Raw genomic sequence first — 18,545 nt, forward strand, 5'->3', positions numbered from 1 at the left:
GGTAATGCCTACCTTCCAGAGTTGCGAAGAAACATAAATGAGATAATATATATAAAGGAACTAGCATATGTATATACTTGCATGGTATACAAAAAGTACTTAATGACTGTTATGTTATTTTTAGAAAGAGTTTCTAAATGCTACCTCTATGAAGGCTTTCTATAGTAGGAGGATAGTTTGCTGAATGCCTGGTGCTGTCCCCTTATCTAAATATAAAATTCAAACATAAAATTTCTAGTATTTGTGATCACTCATACTCATATTTGTTCACATAAAACAGTAATATTCCATTGAGATTTATTTTCAATATTTTGTTGTGTGAGCCTCAGTGTCAGTAAAGACTATTAGGCTTAATCTACATAACATCCATTATAGCAGCACTATGTTCGTTTTAAAAAATAAAATTATTAGGACCTTGCTGGGCACCAAATTCTCAGCATTGAGGGACTAAGAAAAAACAGGTCCCTGCCTGTGAGGAGTTTTACCAATATTTCAGACATTAATAATAACATCTAAAATTTAATTTATATTACTTATATGTGTATATGTGTTATTTATATATTCTAGCTACTTGTAAGCATGTTACCTAGATCAATACATTCAATACTTATAATATCCTTCTAATAACATTCATTTTATAGTGAAGAAATTCAGGCACAGACTAGTTAAATAGTTTGTTCCACATGTCTACTATATACTGTCTTTATAACTCCTTGGAGCTGGTCAGTGAAAGTAGGTCTGCCTGATAAATACATTAATTAATTAATTACATTAAATACTTAAATACATCATAATGGAATACATTAATACATTAATTTTAATGTTAATGTCAGAAATGTATTTACATTTTTAAAGTAGTCATACATACATGTATGTGTCAAAAGCTATACAATGAAAAGTAAATCCTGGCTTTTGGATTTGATAATGACAGGAGAGCTTCTATCAGACTAACCATCATGAAACATTGAAGGGATTAGAGAGCATCCAAAAAACAGGCACAAAGTAGAGGGAATTCCACCTTTGAAAGAAGGGAACTGCGCTGGGTGTCATAGTTATACATATTTTGTGTGGTGTGTGGTAGAGCTCAAGAAGAAATCTGCAGGCTTATTAGCCTGAGGATTCAGAGCACAGAATTGCCAGAGTCTCATAATATAAGATCCAATCTCCAGGTTAAAATACAAATTCACTCATCATACAAAGAAACAGGAACATCTCAACTTGAATGAGAAAAGACAACAGATGGTGATATCAAGATGACACATATGTTACAATTCTCTGAAAGAATTAAGGCAGCTATCATTAAAAATATTTCAAGAAGCAATTGCAAACATGATACGAACAAATGGAAAAATCAGAAACTATCAACAAAGAAATAGAAAACATAAAGAATGGAAACTTTAGAACTGAAAAGTACAATATAATAACCAAAATAAAAACTTACTGAATGGGCTTAATAGAAGAATGAAGATGACAGAGAAAAGAATCAGTGAAAAAAAATAACTAATAAGTATTTTTTAAAAGAATCAGTGAATTTGAAATACAGAACAATAAAAATTACTCCATGTGAACAAAAACAAAATGACTGAAAAATAATGAGCAGATACCTAGGGTCCTGTGGGACAATAACAAAAGATCAAACATTTGTGTCATCAGAGTCCCAGAAAGAGAAGATAAACAAGGCAACATTGAAAAAAATATTTAAAGAAATCATGGCTGAAACTTACCCTCATTTGATAAAAGAGAATACTACAAATTCAAGAACCTGAATGAATTCAAACAGGAAAAACCCAAAGAAATCCACTGCAACTCACACCATAATCAAATATTTGAAAAATAAAGACAAAAAATAAGAACTTTAAAAGTACCCCTGGCCAGGTGGCTCAGTAGATTAGAACATTGTCCTGTACACCAAAAAGTTGCAGGTTTGATCCTTGTTCAGGGCACATGCTTAGGTTGTGGGTTTGATTCACAGTCAGGGCACATATGGGAGACAACCAATCATGCTTCTCTCTCACATTGCTCTCTCTCTCTCTCCCCCTCCCCCCTACCCATCCTTTCCTCTTGTTCATAAACATATCTTTGGGCGAAGATTAAACAAAATTTTTTAAATTAAAAGCAAGTACAGAGAAATGATGCATTGTTTTACTTTTGCACCAATATGGGAACAATAACAATGATCTGAATGATAGTAGATTTCTCATCAGAAACCATGGAGGCTGTAAGATAAAAGAGAAATCAAGAGGGAAAGATAAATGAAGACAGAAGGAAAACAAAGAGAATTTGTCTTCTTGAGACATCCCCCAAAAGAATGCTCAAAGGAAGTTCTCCAAACAGAAAAACAAATAAAAGAAGAAATTTTAGAGCATCAAGAGGGAAAAAAAGGATAACAAAGAGTAAAAATTTGGGTAAATACAGAAGACCTTTCTATTCCTTTTTAAGTTTAAAAATTATGTTTGATGGTTAAAGCAAAAACTCTTACCACTGGATATTATATTAGAGTGAAAGGTAAGAATACAAAAAGGCAGGTAAGGTTTCTATAGTTCACTCAAAGTAACAAAATGTTGCTACAACAGGCTGTGATTATATATATATATTTCTTTTTTCAAATATATAAAGCAACCACCAAAAAATCTATACAAAGTGATACACTTAAAACACTATAGAATAGATTAATAAAAATGGAATTCATAAAAAATGTACAACAAATCTACAGGAAAGCAGGAGGGAAGAAAGGGAACAAACAAACAAAAAAAAGGCAGACATGAGTCCTAACATATGAATTAGAGGCATTAAACATGCCAATTAAAAGAGATTGGCAGAATACGTTAAAAAACTCAACCCAACTATGTTTTGTCTACAGGAAATTCACTTCAAATATAAATATGAGGAACTGAAATAAAAATGATGGAAAAGATTCACTATGAAAAGATAGGATATACTATTTACTATACTAGTAACAAAAAGAATGCAGGAATAGGTTTCTTAAAAAAGTAAACCTATACTTACCTATACCATTATCCAGCAATTGCAATATTGTGCATTGATCCCAGAAATATGAAAACTTATACCCACATAAAAACTGTACATGAATATTTAATTTTAGTAGCCAAAAATTTGGAAAATATCCAAATGTTCTTCAGTGGATAAATGGTTAAGCAAACTATGGCACACCAATACCATGGAATACTATTCAGCAACAACAACAAAAAAATGAACTGCTGATGCACTGAACAACTTGGATTGATCTCAAGGTAATTAAGTTGAGTCAAAAAGTGAATCTCAAAAGCTCACATACTGCCTAATTCCATTTATATCACATATTCTAAGTAAAAAACTATAGGCATAGATAACAGATTAGTGGCTGAAATGATCGGAGATGGTGTAGGGGAAGAGAAGGGGACAGGTGTGATTATAAAAGAGTAGCACAAGAGAGGTCTCTGTGGTGATAGAACAGTTTGGTATCCTGATTGTGGTAGTGGTTATATCAATCTATACCTGTGATAAAATTGCATAGGATTAAATACACACATGCACACACATGAATGAGTGCATGTAAAACTGGTGATATATGAATGAGATCTGTGGATTGTATCATTGTTAATATCCTGATTTTAATACTGTATTAGAGTTATATAACATGTTGCAATTGGGGGAAACTGAGTGAAGAGTACAGGGAACCTCTTTGTACATCTTTGAAATCATGGATCTGAAAATCATTTAAAAATGAGAAGTTTAAAAAAATAATTTGAATGGGATAAAAAAATTGTTGAATGGGATTAATGTCAGATTGATACTAAAGAAGAAAGAATTACTAAACTTGAAGATAGGTCCATGGAAATGAAGCAAATTGGAGTGTAGAGAAAAAATATAGGAAAAAATGATGAGAGCTTCAGTGACTTGTAAGACAGTGTCGGTCCATCTAACTGAAGTCCCAAAAAGATAGAAGAGAAAAAACTAGGGCAAAAATGAATGTGAAGAAATTCCAGCTGATAATTTTCCAAGTTATATCCACAACTTCAACTCACAGATTTAGGAACTCAGGGAATTCCAAACAGGATAAATACAAAAAAAGTACACTGAGGTACTCCATGGTCAAAGTTCTGAAAAGCAAACATAAGTTTGTAAAGACAGCCAGAGGGAAAATAAAAACATATTGTATAGAGGGAAACAATGATTTGAGACAAGTCTGGCTTTCCATCAGAAATGATGGAGACAAAGAAGATAAGAAAATTCTAAGTAAAATTTTATATTCACTAAAAATACCCATCAAAAATGTACACAGGAAAAAATTAAAAGCAGATAAGTAAAGGGTTTCTGCTTCTGTGTGAGGGGAAAGAGGATGTGGAATTATTTTCTCTTTGGAAACAATTGTAAAACTGATAAAATACAGGAAACACACTTTTAGACATGGGACAATATGCAGTATAAGAGAGTGATCTGATAGAAAAGGAATACAAATAGGGTGACTGTTATCATTACCCCAGGTTCCTACCTGGAGGTAATACCTGGACCATGGTGCAGGGGTGGGGGGATCCAAACAGAGCCTGGCAATCTCTGAGTAGAAGAGACAGAGACTGGAGTTCAGAAAGGCCAAGGTCATTAGAAAATGTGGGGTGCAGCTAAGCCAAAAAGAATTCTAGAAATATAATAGAATTCCCTTGAGTTTTTTTGATGGATACCAATCTGAATAAGTATAGGGTAAAATTTTACAAAGATAGTCTAGAAAAACTTCCAGGGAAACAGTTAGTGAGGAGTTATAAGATGGACACTTCCTAGAGGTCCCACAGGGCCAAAGCAGAGAGACCTCACTGAACATGTGGGATGTCGGTAGAGACTTCGGAGGGGGGGGGCAGTGCCTTCTAAATAGGCTAAATTAGCCCAAGAGTAAATACTACTCAAGACATACTCTAAATTAGCTTAAAAATGAACCTTAAAAGGATCAAATTGATCCACAATAACTTATCGGAAAAAAGACAATCCTGTTTAAATTAATACAAAGACATCCAGTACCCAACAATGTAATATTTGCAATGTTGGATATTCAATTTTAAAAATAACTAAACATACAAGGAAACAGAAAAATGGAATCTATAACCTGAAGAAAAATCAGTCAGCAGAAACAGGTTCAGAAATGGCAGAGATACTATTATCTCTGTTAGTAGACAAGAATCTTAAAACAGCTATTATAAATATGCTCTGTATGTTGAAGGATGTAAAGAAAACATGAACACAATGATCAGAGAAATGGAAGATTTTTCCTGGTTACCTTTTCTTAAAATATTTTATTTTATTGAAAAAATATTTTAAAAATAGAAATTTTAGATATGAAAAATAAAATATTTGAAGGAAAATCTCACTGGATAAGATTGAGAGCAGTTATAAACTGAAGAAAAGATCAGTGAACTTGGAAGCAAAGCAATAGAAACTCTCAAAATGAATCAGAGAGAGAAATAAAAGACTAAAACCATTTAAAGTACTGCAGTGACCTATGGGATAATAAAGCTGGTCTAACATGAGTTTAACTGGAATTAGAAGTAGAGAAAAGAAAGGACAGAAATGATAGCTGGAATATTTCCAAATTTAATGAAAACTATAAACCCTCATATCCTAGAAGCTATAAACAGGATAAACACAAAAACCACACCAGGGCAAACTGTAATCAAGCTGTGCAAAACTGGTCACAAAGAGAAAAGTTAAAAGCAGCCCCCTGCCAAAAAAAAGTGGAGAGCACATTATTATCCAAAGGAACAAAGATAAGATTGTTAGTGAACTGCTCATGAGGAAACATGCAAGAAAACAATGGAATGACAGCTGTAAAATTCTGGAAGAAAAAATTATCAACGTAGAACTCTATACCCAGTGAAAATATCCTTCAGCCATTAAGACAAAATACTTTTCAAACAAAAGCTTAATTTGTTGCTAGGAGACCTATATTACAAGACAAATTAACTGAAGTTCTTTAGGCAGAATGTAACTTTTACCAGGTGGAAACCTGGATCTGCACAAAGGACTGAAAAATGCTGGAAAAGGTAAATATATGGGAAATGTAAAAGATTTTTTAAAGTCATCTTTTCTTTTTTTAAATTAATTTATTTTTAGAGACAGGATGAGAGGGAGAGAAACATCATTGTGTGGTTGTCTCTCACATGTCCCCCAGGGGGAACCTGGCCCACAACCCAGGCATGTGCCCTGACTGGGAATCAAACCAGTGACCCTTTGGTTTGCATGCTGGCACTCAATCCACTGAGCTACACCAGCCAGGGCTTTTTAATTTCTTTAAATGATCATTTAGGGTCAGGTTGGGAGTAGCCCTTAGTGGCTGAATGCAAAGAAATGCCATGGAAGGCCATGGAGGAGTGAAGCAGTCTATCAAACTGGTGGCAGAGTAAGTGGAGCAATGTATTCCAGCCAGAGGTGGCATAGCCCAGCTGGGGATACAGGGGCCGTGGTTCAGAACTGGACATAGCAGGCACATTCTAGCCTGAGCATTGCATCTCTTGACTGGTATGAGCAGCTATCTAGCCTACCTGTGCCCCCTACTGGGGCCTCTACAGAAAATGCCTCTACTATGAGATGTCTTGCCTGGTTGAGCTCTAAATCTTCTCTTTGCCCCTTCCTTTAAGCTTCTTAGTTCTCTCCTCTGAAGTACTGGCATCATACCCTGTTATTGGACAGCCTACCCACAATAGGGACATGGAAAAGGTATCCTTAGTAATACCCAACTTAATCATTGGGACTTTGTTATTTTTGAAATCCCAGAATTTTACCTTTACCTTTACCTAGACAGAAACATAGTAGGAATTGATTGATGACTTAGTAAAAGGAGATTAGAAGCTTGCTTCCTCAAGCCAGAACTGCAACATCTATGTTTGAAGAAGCTGAAAAAGATGAAACTGAAGTATTAGTGAGGGCTCTGACTCACTGAAGGAAGCCATTTACATCAAAGACATAGGGTGAAACTGTAAGTAAGACATAAAAGTATGATTAAAACTACCTTTATATATGTCATTAATTTACCTTCTAGGGTCTTATGCATAGGATATTTTCACAGTTTCAAAATAATTTACTATTTAAGTGGTGGCATCATTTTCAGACCATTCTTTGATAGTTAAAGGAAAATGGAATATTTTAAATGTGGACATGATGAGCTTATCAAAAACCTCCAAAATTAAGCCTGGCTGGCGTGGTTCAGTGGATTGAGCTCGGGCTGCAAACCAAAGTGTCGCAGGTTCAATTCCCAGTCAGGGCACATGCCTGGGTTGCAGGCCACGGCCTCCAGCAACCACACATTGATGTTTCTCTCTCTCTCTCTCTCTTTCTCCCTCCCTTCCCTCTCTAAAAATAAATAAATAAAATCTTTAAAAAAGCCAAAATTATTAGAGCTTTTCAAACTAGAAATGAAAAAGTCACTGGAGCATCTTAGGCATATGCTATTGCACTGCATGGGCTGGAGAAATGCACATCACAGCCTCGAAACCAATAAAGCCTTGGACAATGTACATTGCTCAATGCCTACTGGATGAAAAGTTAGTAAAATAATTCAGAGCTCTGTCTCTTTTCAGTGGTAAAGTAACTTGTTTATTTAAACATTTAGCTCTAAACATGAAGACTTAGTTGTTATTTCATTTGCAGAATTGTACTTTCACTTTACAAACAGCCAAGGCTACCAATGTGGCTGGACTTGCTGTTTTGCTTTGTAGCCATGTGGTATCAGCACCAACTAATCTCTGAAGAAGACTTTTGTATGTGCACGGTTGGCAACAAACACAAGTAGTACTAAAATATTGAAAATGTTGAATAACTTGTTTGAATCTCATGGTTTATCCTGGAGCAGCTTGGTTTATATTTGCACGGAGCTCCAAAACCAATGGCGGGTAAAACTGCTGGCACCATGGTACAAATTAAGGCAGTAGCACCAATGTACACCAGCAGTTAATTTTTTCTTTATTGTCATGTACTCATAGAAAAAAAAATCCAATTTTATTTAAGAATGTCCTTGGTGAAGCAGTAAAAACTATTAAATCTTGATCCTGGATTTAATATTGTGTGACAAAATAGGAGATATGCAGAAGTTGCTTCTGTTATAAACTACACTATGGTAGTTGTCTTGAGGAAAAGCACATCTGTGATTAATTTGCGGCTTAAGTAGCCACTTTTCATGGAATACCATTTTTGCCTGAAAGAACAACTGATGAAAAAAACATGATTAAATACTTGGGTACTTGGCAGATATTTTTTCAGAAATGAAGTAAGCCTATCACTTTAGGATAAACACTGACATTATTTGTTGCCATTGATAATATTCATGCTTTTCAGAGAAAATTTGAATTTTGAAAAACATTCTGCCACTGTAAGATTGACAGCTTCCCAAAACTTAAGCTTTGTTCCAATGAGATCAACAGTGATATCAGTTCATGTGATTTTTTTGATATTGTATAAAATGTTTCAACATTTGCAACATTTGCATAACATAGTAAACCAATATTTTCCAAAAAATCAATATGTGTAAGATGGGTCAAATATCCATTCGAAGTATAAGATGGCTGAATTTTAATGTAACAGTATGTAAAAAGGTCATTGATATGGAAAAGGTCACCATTAACCTTTAAGAAACTATCATTTGTAGAATTTTGTGTAGTATCAAAGAAGAATATCCATAATTATTGGAAAAGGTTATTAAAATACTCCATCCTTTCCCAACTATGTATCCATGGGAAGCTAAATTTTCTTCATATACTTTAACAAAAATGTTAAAACACACTGAAAGTAGAAGCAGGTTTGAGAAATAAACTGTCATCTATTATAGCCAGATGTTAAGGATGTGCACAAATGTATAGCAATGCGTTCTTCTCATGAAGTTTTTTTTTTTTTGTCTTGGAAAATACAGGTTTTTTTTCTTTATCACAACACATTGTTTGAGCGAACATGTACTGGAGTTATTATTATTATTTTAAATGAATTGATAAATACTCTAAAAATTAGAAAAACAATTGATTCTTTATAGCAAGACAGTAAATATATCATGGAATTTATAACCTATGCAAAAGGAAAATATCTGACTGCAATAGCACAAAGAAAGGAAAGGGAAAAGTGGGAGAACATAGTTATAAGGGTGCTATATTGTACATGAGGTAGTATAATAATATTTGAAGGTAGCCTATAATAAGTTAACAATGCATACTCTAAACTCCAGAGCAACCACCAAAAAACTTATAGCTAAAAAGCAAACAAAAGAGATAAATGAAATCCTAAAAAATATTTAATTCAAAAGACAACAGGAAAATAAAAGAAAGGAACAAAAAACATATGAGATAAATAGAAAACAAATAGAAGGATGGATTTAGCCCTGGCTGGTGTGGCTCAGTGAATTGAGTGCTGGCCTGCAAACCAAAAGGTTGCTGGTTCAATTCCCAGTCAAGACGCATGCCTGGGTTTCAGGCCAGGTCACTGGTAGTGGGTGTGTGAGAGGCAACCACACATTGATGTTTCTCTCCCTCTCTTTCTCCTTCCCTTCCCCTCTCTCTAAAAATAAACTCTTAAAAAAAGAAAGATGGATTTAAACCTAAACATATAAATAATTTACTTAAAGGTCAGTGGTTTAGGAACCCTGACAAAAAGGCAAAGATTATCAAAATGGATAAAAAATCAGGACCCAACTATATGCTGTCTACAAGAAAAACCATTTAAATATGAAGATACAATAGTTTAAAAGGACAGAAAGCATTATATATACCACACAAATAATAATCATGTGGAAATAGCTGTGACAATATTAAAATCAAACACAGTAGATTTTATAACAAGGAATATTACCAGAGATAAAGGAGATATTTCATAATAATAAAGGGTCAAATCATCAAGAACATATAACAACCCTAAAAATGTATACATCTAATAACAAAACTTTAAAACTACATGAAACCCAAAATGACACAACTAAAAAGAAAAACAACCAAATCCAAAATTATGGTTGGAGATTTCAATTCTCAGTAATTGACAGAACAAACACACAGAAAATCAGGAATACAGAAGACATAAACAACATTCTTAACTTATCTGACCTAACTAATAATGATAGAAAGTGGTGTCCAATAACAGCAAAATACACATTCTTTCCAAATTGCATATGAAACATTCACCAAGGCAAATCATCTACTGGGTCACAAAACAAATTTCAATAAGTACAGAAGTACTAAACTCATGCAAAGTATGTTACCTGTGCAAAACAAAATTAAAATTAATATAACCAGAAAAATATCTGGAAAGTCATTAAATACCTGGAACTTAATTTGTTAAGTCCCATGCTTCTCAACAATCCATCAAAGAAGAAAATTAGAAAATATTTTTAATGAAATAAAAATGACAACATAACAAAATTTGTGGGATAAAATTAAAGCAGTGCCTGGATGAAAATTTATAGCATAAAATATTTATATTAGAAAAGAGGAAATGTTTAAAATCAATGAACTAAGTTTCTATCATAAGAAACTAGACAACTAAAAATCAATATAAGGAAATAACAAAGATATGAGCAGCAATAATAAAAAAGAAAAATAAAGTCAATGAAACTAAAAGCTGGTTTTTTGAAAAAAAGAAAAAAACAAACTACAGTTTAATAAAACTGATAAACCACAAGCTAAAATTATCACGAAAAAAGGACAGAAATTAGCAATGCTAGGAGCGAAAGGCTGGATATCACTACAGCTCTATAGACATTAAAAGAATGATAAGGGAATATCATGAATGAATTGGCAAATCCCTTGAAGACAAATTATCAACATGGAAGCAAGAAGAAAGAGAAAATCTGAATAGGCATATGACTATTAAAGAAGTAGAATTCATCATTTCAAACCTTCCCATGAAGAAAACTCCATGCTCAAATGTTTTCACTCTATACTCAGACGAATTCTATCAAACATTTAAGTAAGATATATTATCAATTTTACATGAAGTCTTTCAGAAAATAGAGGAGGCAGGGATACGTCTTAAGTCATTTTATAAGATGAGCATTGCCCTGATTGTAAAACCAGACAAAGACATTACAAGGAAAGAAAACAACAGGTCAACATCCCTCACAAACACGGACACAAAATTTCTTGACAAAATGTCAGCAAACTAAATCCAGCAATATATAAAGAGGATAATATACCATGGCCAAGCAGGGTTTATCCCAGGAATGCAAGGTTACTTTAATATTAAAATAAAGCCACAATTAGAGGACACCATCACATCACTTCAATAGATGGAGAAAAAGCATTTCACAAAATCCAACAGTCATTTGTAAGAATAATTCTCAGTAAATTAGGAAGAGAACAAAACTCTCTCAATCTTATAAAAAAATTTACCAAAAAAACACCCCCTACAGCTAACATCACAATTCCATACTTCGTTGTGTAAGATGAAGTGCTTTCCCCTGTTGGGAACAAGACAAGATGTTCACTCTTATCACTTCCATTCAACACTGCATTGGAGATCCCAAACAGTGTAACAAGGCAAGAAAAAGAAATAAAAATCATGAAAATTATAACAGAATAAGTAAAACTCTATTCACAGATGACATGTTTGTATACATGGAACAAGCTAAGGAATCTACAAAAAAGCTACTGGTGCTAGTGACTTTAGCAATGTTACATTATTCAAGATAATTATAAAAAATCTATTGTATTTCTATATTGTAGCAATAAACTACTGGAAATTGAAATTAAAATACCACTTATAATAACATCAAAATCATGAAATCCTTGGGAAAATACTTAGGAATAAATTTAACAAAATTTGCACATGCTCTGTTTGCTGAAAAGTATAAATTAAAAATTGAAATTAAACACTTAAGTAATGAAAAGATAGGAAATTCATGGATTGAAAGATTAAATATTGTTAAAATGTCATTCTCCCCAAGCTATATATTCAATGTAATCTATAGATTGCACTGTAAGATTATTTTACATTAGCAGCATATATTCATATATAAATGAAGTTAATTCTTTTCAATGGCTACATATATTCCCTCATATGATTGAGGCATAGTTTATCTAACAGTCCATCAAAAGTAGCTGGCTAAGGAAATATTTTTGTTCACTAAATTTTGTTTATAAGCGGATGTGATGATGCAGGTATTACATATTACTGATATATCTGTGTATATGTATACTATACATATATATGAGTGCATGATATGATATAACTGCCTCACTCGTTATTTTAATTGTTGTTCAACTACAGCTGTCCCAATTTTTCCCCTTTGCTCTCCTCTGCCCTGCCCACCCCCACTCCCTAAGTCAGTTCCCACCCTGCTGTCCATTACCATGAGGCCTTACTCTATTTTAAATCATAGAATACAAATAATACTGCTGGAATACAGAACATTTTCATATATAATAGCCCATAAGCCTTATTACATGGAGTGGGTGATTTGCTAAATTAGCCATGCACTGGTGTTTTTTATGGGACCCCATGTCACCTTTGGGCTTTCCTTATGGTAGACATACCTGGGCCAGTCATATGGGCAGGCTCCATTCCTCTCAGCTTTCCCAGCTGGTTCCAATGCTTCTTCCAGCTGGGATTACTTCCTTATTCCATTCCTGGCTTACCAACCTGGCTCCCCAATTCCTGGGCTTGGACTAACTCCTGGACCACTGGCTTGATGTCAACATTAGTTTTGTATCTCATGAGGGTTATGATTGAAATCTCACCACTAATCACTGTTTTTTAAAAAAAATTTTTTTTAATATATTTTTAGAGAGCGGGGAGGGAGGGAGAAAGAGAGCGAGAGAAGCATCAGTGTATAGTTGCCTCTTGCATGCACCCTACTGGGGTCCTGGGCCACAACCCATGCCTGTGCCCTGACTGGGAATTGAACTTGTGACACTTTGGTTTGCAGGGTGGCACTCAATCTGTTGAGCCACACCAGCCAGGGTTCAACACTTCTATTGTACATTTGTGCTGGGCTTGCCTTCCCAAGTTCCTTCCCTTCATTTGCCAACAGGTCAACATCCCAAGAGTCCACTATTTTGCCAATGCTTTTCCAATGGATACACCTAATTCCTTCAGCTGGTATCCACCTGGTTCTTCTTGCAAAGGATGGGTAGTTGCTACTAGAGTGAAACTGTTTCCACAAAAAAGGCTAGATTCTGAATCCAATTGTTCCATCTTAAAAATAGAAGTTTTCTAATGTGAATTGAGATAAATATTACTCAATCACTCACTGATTCAGTTGTTCATTCAATGAATCAATACCAACTAGGCGGGTGGTTAACACTCTACTAAGCACTGAGGGGGAATGCAGACAACCAAAACACGAATGACCAAATAATGGTTCAGCTATGTGTGTTACAGGAGTGTACTTGAACTTCTTAGCAGGTTTGCCTTTCTCAAGTCTCTTCCTTTGCAATCTATTTTCCATGCTCTACCAAGTGAGCTTTCTAAAAACCAATGCTCATCTGTTTTCACAGAAAAAAGGTGAGGCCCTTTAGTGTAGCATTCAAGGGTCTTCATTATCTGGCCCCAATTTCCATTCAAGCCTTTATCCTTCCCATTCTCACTCATAAACCCTATGTGTCAAACTTCTCAGTGATCCCATGAGGCACCAGGTTTTTTCCAATCTGTTTCTCTTTGCCTAGAATGCCCTTCCCACTTCTTCCAGTCAGCTTCCAAGATTCAGTTCAAAGTTCTGATGAAACATTTCCTCTCTGCTCCTCATCTGTCCTGGATTTGAGCGCATTATTCTGTTGCCTTTATTAGATGGTGAGATTTTTGAGGGCATTGGGTTTATCTTGTTAGTCTCTGTATCCCTGAATCCAGGTCTGAATAGGGCCTGACAAGTAGTAGTGGCCCAGGAATATTTGTTAAATGAATTAAGAAATATTTAACAAATAAATGTGAAGAAAGAGCTGAAAGGGTTTTGGTATATTTAGGTGAGGGATTGTTAAGGGCATATGACTTGAAGCTGGGCCTATGAAGACAGTAGAGAGGCGGGGGAAAGACATTGGAGGAGGAGGAGGAGGAGGAGGAGGAGAATTACCCCAAAGACAGAAGAACAAAAGCCCAAGACTGAGAGTGAAGACAGTGAGAGAGTCAGCCAGACTGTGGCTGACTGCCGCTCTGTCTTGACCTTGTCACTGACTATATTTCTCAATTATATTTTCAGCTCCTGGAGGGCAGAGTACTTTGTACACTCCTTTGTATCCTGTTTATATTTGATGTGCATCTCCATAGCCATTGTTCCTCCTGTCTTGTGGTTCCTATTCTGCTCGGTAATATAATTATGTGTGTATCTACACATTCCCCCAGCACTTATATCACTCATCTTCCTGGCTGCTTGAGGTAGGGGATAAGGCATTGGTGTGTTTGCATCTTCCAAGACACTTAGCATAGTGCCTGGCACACAATGGGCACTCAATAAATATTTTTTGATCTCCCATTTGTTGATATGATTACAGAGGACCACAAGCATATTTGTGTGCAAATGTGTATTGTGCCACAAAACTTATATATGCCTTCACACTGCGGAGTCTGTGTTTGGCAATTTTATTAAAATATTACCTTATTGTACTTGGAAGGCTGTCATTTCAATTTTTTTCTATGTTCCTTCTTGGATGACTCACATTTCTAATACCAGAAGGATGTGACAGAAGGGATTCAAAAAGGGTCTGGATAAATTTACGAATGACAAAGTCATAAATGTCTGGTTATAAGAAGTCATCAGGAACATGCAAAGGGGAAGGAGAAAATTTAGACTTCAAAGTTGCCTATTATGTGCCAAGAACTGGGTTAGGTTCTCATTTAGTCTGGCAGAATATATCAGGATGAAGACAGGACATGTCTATGTATAAGGCCAAGCCCACGCTCACCGAGGCACACAGCTTCTCCATGTGCCAGAGGCAATATTCATTGTCACTAAAATTTTATCGACCTTTTAAGACAGATGAATCTATGCATTTGCATTGTTTCCTAGGAACGGAACACATTCTCAACTCAGGCTTGTATATGGTTAAAACTGTTTTTTGATAAAACTTGATCAGTTTTTCAAGTCTCGATGCTTTAAATTAGAATGCAATCTAAGATATTCCCACAGCAATAACAATGATTATATTTGTTCACAAATGTAATTTGTTCACTTACTCTTACATTTTATAAAGCTTCCAACTACTGAATAAAGGTAAGTCAAGTCAAAGAAAGAGACTTCTATGAACCCTGCCACCAGCAAACTGTCTCAAATTATACTCTGCCTTCTATTTGTATTCTAGATACACTGAGTGGTTTGTGGGTTTTTTTTTGGTGAGGTACATATTATACCTCATCTGTGGTGAGAAGAAAATTGGAAGGAAATTAGTTTAAGTTGTTTGTCATTTTTTAAAAATAATAGTAACTTTCAAAAACATAATGCTCCCCAGCACACAGCTTCTGTATCTGGCACGAATCAAAATGTTATAACCAGAGTACCATCTCCATTCTGTGGGGATTGGCTTGAGAAAAGTGGGAAGCAGGTATGGGTCCATTATTGTAAAGTCACAGAGTCTAAGGCCTGCAGCTACACATCCTGATCTGTGATAACGCGCTTCCTGCCAGGTGTGGAGGCAGGTGGGAGGAGAAGAGATACACCTTCAGGTAAGATATTATCAGCACATTCACAGGGCCCAGCTAGCTTTCTATTAACTTGTTTTGAGAGAACTAGAACAGTTATCTTTGCTTTGGAAAACATAAACCCCATTTCATATGACTGAAGAAAATGCTGAGGGTTCAAATGACGGTTCACGTTTGGATGGTCCTGCCCCAACCTCTGTCTACCGCTAATCATTGGAAAAACACCAGACCTGTCTTTGGGGCAAGTCTGTGTTTCTTAAATTTTACATTATTCAAAGAAAATTTAGAGATCAGGACTACCACCAAAGAACATAGGTGCAACATACTGCTATGGGACTTTTTAAAGATAGACCAGAACCCAGCTTATACATTGAGAAAACTGCTGCTTCTTTTTTGAGGTAGGGGATGAAAATACATACATATTCCAAAGAGTTCTTTGTGTGAACAGGTGACCCCTTCCCACAGTCTCTGTAATTAATTGAGAAATTAAAGTTGGTTGGCCTTTGAGATCTCTTGTAAAAAAGGCAGAAGGTCTTGGATATTTTGGAACAAGAGTCCACTATTCTGCCAAGACAGTGTGTTATTGTTATTGGAGTGTCTCTCAACAAAACGGTATTGAGTGGTGAGGACGTGATTTTGATTAGGTGGAATGACTCAGCTCTTCCCCTTAAAGAAGAGAGGACTTGTCAGAGCCTTACTTACCTCATGATCTGGGATCTCAGAGGATAGTGTTTTCCCTAGGATGACCCCGGTCAAGTATGTCCAGCATCGAGCCGTGTTGGCAAGGTTATAGCCTCCTGTCTCCACCAAGAATTGTGAAGTTAGGAAAGAATAGTCACAAAACAGCAGGAGAGGGAAGAGGGGGAAGAAAGGAAAGAAAAATGTTTTAATAAAAGGACTAAAAAGACAACTTGCAGAATTTCACCCCAACATCCCTTTATATTTTTAAACCAGCTAGTAGGCAGAATTTAGTGGACCAGTCAGACCATGAACCATGTGGAACTGGGAAGTTCAAGGCCTCCAAAGATTAAAAAGGTCCTTGTCTTGGAACAGATGTGCACCTGAGGATACTAAGCTCCTCAATTTCATCAAGAGTCATTGGCAAGAATGAGATTCCTGGAACCTGGATCTCTTGAGGTGACCTACCTAGTGTGAAGAAGGTTCCTGTGATGAATTTTGCAACAATTCTATAAAATGACTGCTGGACATGGTTTGTATGTTAAATCTATTGGCAGATACAGCCCTAGGATACATCCAAGAAAGAGAAAAGGAAAATGTTAACAGAAACAGACTCCCTTATTTTAATATCAGCATTCCTCTTCTCCACAAAATGCAGGCTTAGTAACAGAGATCAAAGAGAATGAGGTGAGGAAGGGACTGTTGACTGACACTCTGATCCATCTCATCAGGTCTTGTCACAATCACCCAGAAGCCATATCATAATGGCTAATATACTGGCTAGTAATGAGCATATTTTTGTTCTGAATAGATGTGCTCAGCCATGCAAGCAGTAGAACATTGGCCTTTAGTTAAATTCCAACAGTGTAAGGATAAAATGGAATGAGTTCCTAACCTCAGTGCAGCCTGAGGAAAATATAACCTCATTTATTTTAGGTAGGGCAACCATAAAATTTATCATCCAAATATGGTACACTTTAAAAAAGATAGATTTATTTATTTATTTATTTATTTATTTATTTATTTATTTATAGAGAGATGGGAAGGGAGGGAGAAAAAGAAGGAGAGAGACATCGATATGAGAGAAAAACACTGGTCAGTTGCCTCTTGTATGTGCCCTGACCGGGAGTCAAACCCAGAACCTTTCGCTTTGTGGGACAAGGCCCAGCCAACTGAGCCACACAGGTCAGGACCAAAATGGTACACTTTTAGTAGTAAAAGGGGACACTATTAATACGTACACTGAGATCATATGTATAAATTGGGACATATGGTCACCCTTTCCCTAAGTCTTTCTACTTGAAAGGTCAGGAATGGTAGGGCTTCTCGAGTGTGTCTTTTAGGCTTCAAATAGGTCCACTGAAGCTTGGGGACATGGTCAACTCCATGAATTCTCTATGTGTTATTGGGAATTGAAAATTTCAGTGAAATAGTACAGGTATCTCTTTAAACACTCCTGACTTGGAAAATATGAATTTCTAAGGTTGACTTATTGGGAGTGCTTATTTGTTTTTATTTATTTATTTTAAAATATCTTTTATTGATTATGCTATTACAGTTGTCCTGTTCCCTCTCCCTTTATTCCCCTCCACCCTGCATAGCTCTTCCCACCCGCATTCCCCCCCTTAGTTCATGTCCATGGGTTGTACACATAAGTTCTTTGCCTTCTACATGTCCCATTCTATTCTTAGCCTCCCCCCGTCTATGGGAGTGATTATTTGATTTCAAAAGAATCACTACAGGTTTTAAGTAATAAGTTCTCTCTGGGGTACATACCATATAATTTCCAAAAATTCCTCTTATGCATGGTATTTTCAGGAATATGCATATTTCAAAAGCCAAAACTTTGGGCTGAAAAAGCTAAAAGGCTGTGAAAATGCTAACAGTTGAATTCACACAGATATGTATTGTGAAAAGGACTGTTTTTCCTTCTTCCCTAACTGTACCTGTATCTTAATCACCATCCTTTGTGCTGTCAAGGAAAGTAATATGTCACACAGTACTTATCAATTTTATCTTCTCCCTGAGTTGAAGTTAATACAGTTCTTTCTGGGTTTTTATAAGATGTTGTCTCTTGTGAGCACCTTTAATTTTGATCCCTCTAGAATTTGAGGCTGCCGAAGGACCAGGCTTGTGTATTTGTACTGAATGCTCACTCATATTCATAAGGCCTTCCTACAATCGCCTCTAATTTTGGTTTTTACAACAGGTTGACAAAACAACAAACTATTAGCTGTTGCATAATACGTACATTTTAAGCTCAATCTAACTGGACCATGTAATTT

General features: G+C 35.6%; 1 protein-coding gene across 3 annotated transcripts in view; it reads right to left on the bottom strand.

The window, feature by feature from the left end:
* The window catches only part of HDAC8 (histone deacetylase 8), a 240,392-nt gene that overhangs the window by 113,064 nt on the left and 108,783 nt on the right, over window positions 1-18,545 (bottom strand). For all 3 annotated transcript variants that reach the window (XM_045839416.1, XM_045839418.1, XM_045839417.1), the window contains exon 9: window positions 16,285-16,379. In XM_045839416.1, the coding sequence (XP_045695372.1) occupies window positions 16,285-16,379 (95 nt within the window). The remainder of the gene's footprint in view (window positions 1-16,284; window positions 16,380-18,545) is intronic.

Source organism: Phyllostomus hastatus, unplaced genomic scaffold, assembly GCF_019186645.2.
Source record: "Phyllostomus hastatus isolate PE091 unplaced genomic scaffold, TTU_PhHast_1.1 phas_contig_30, whole genome shotgun sequence".
In the NCBI taxonomy this organism is placed as follows: Eukaryota; Metazoa; Chordata; class Mammalia; order Chiroptera; family Phyllostomidae; genus Phyllostomus; species Phyllostomus hastatus.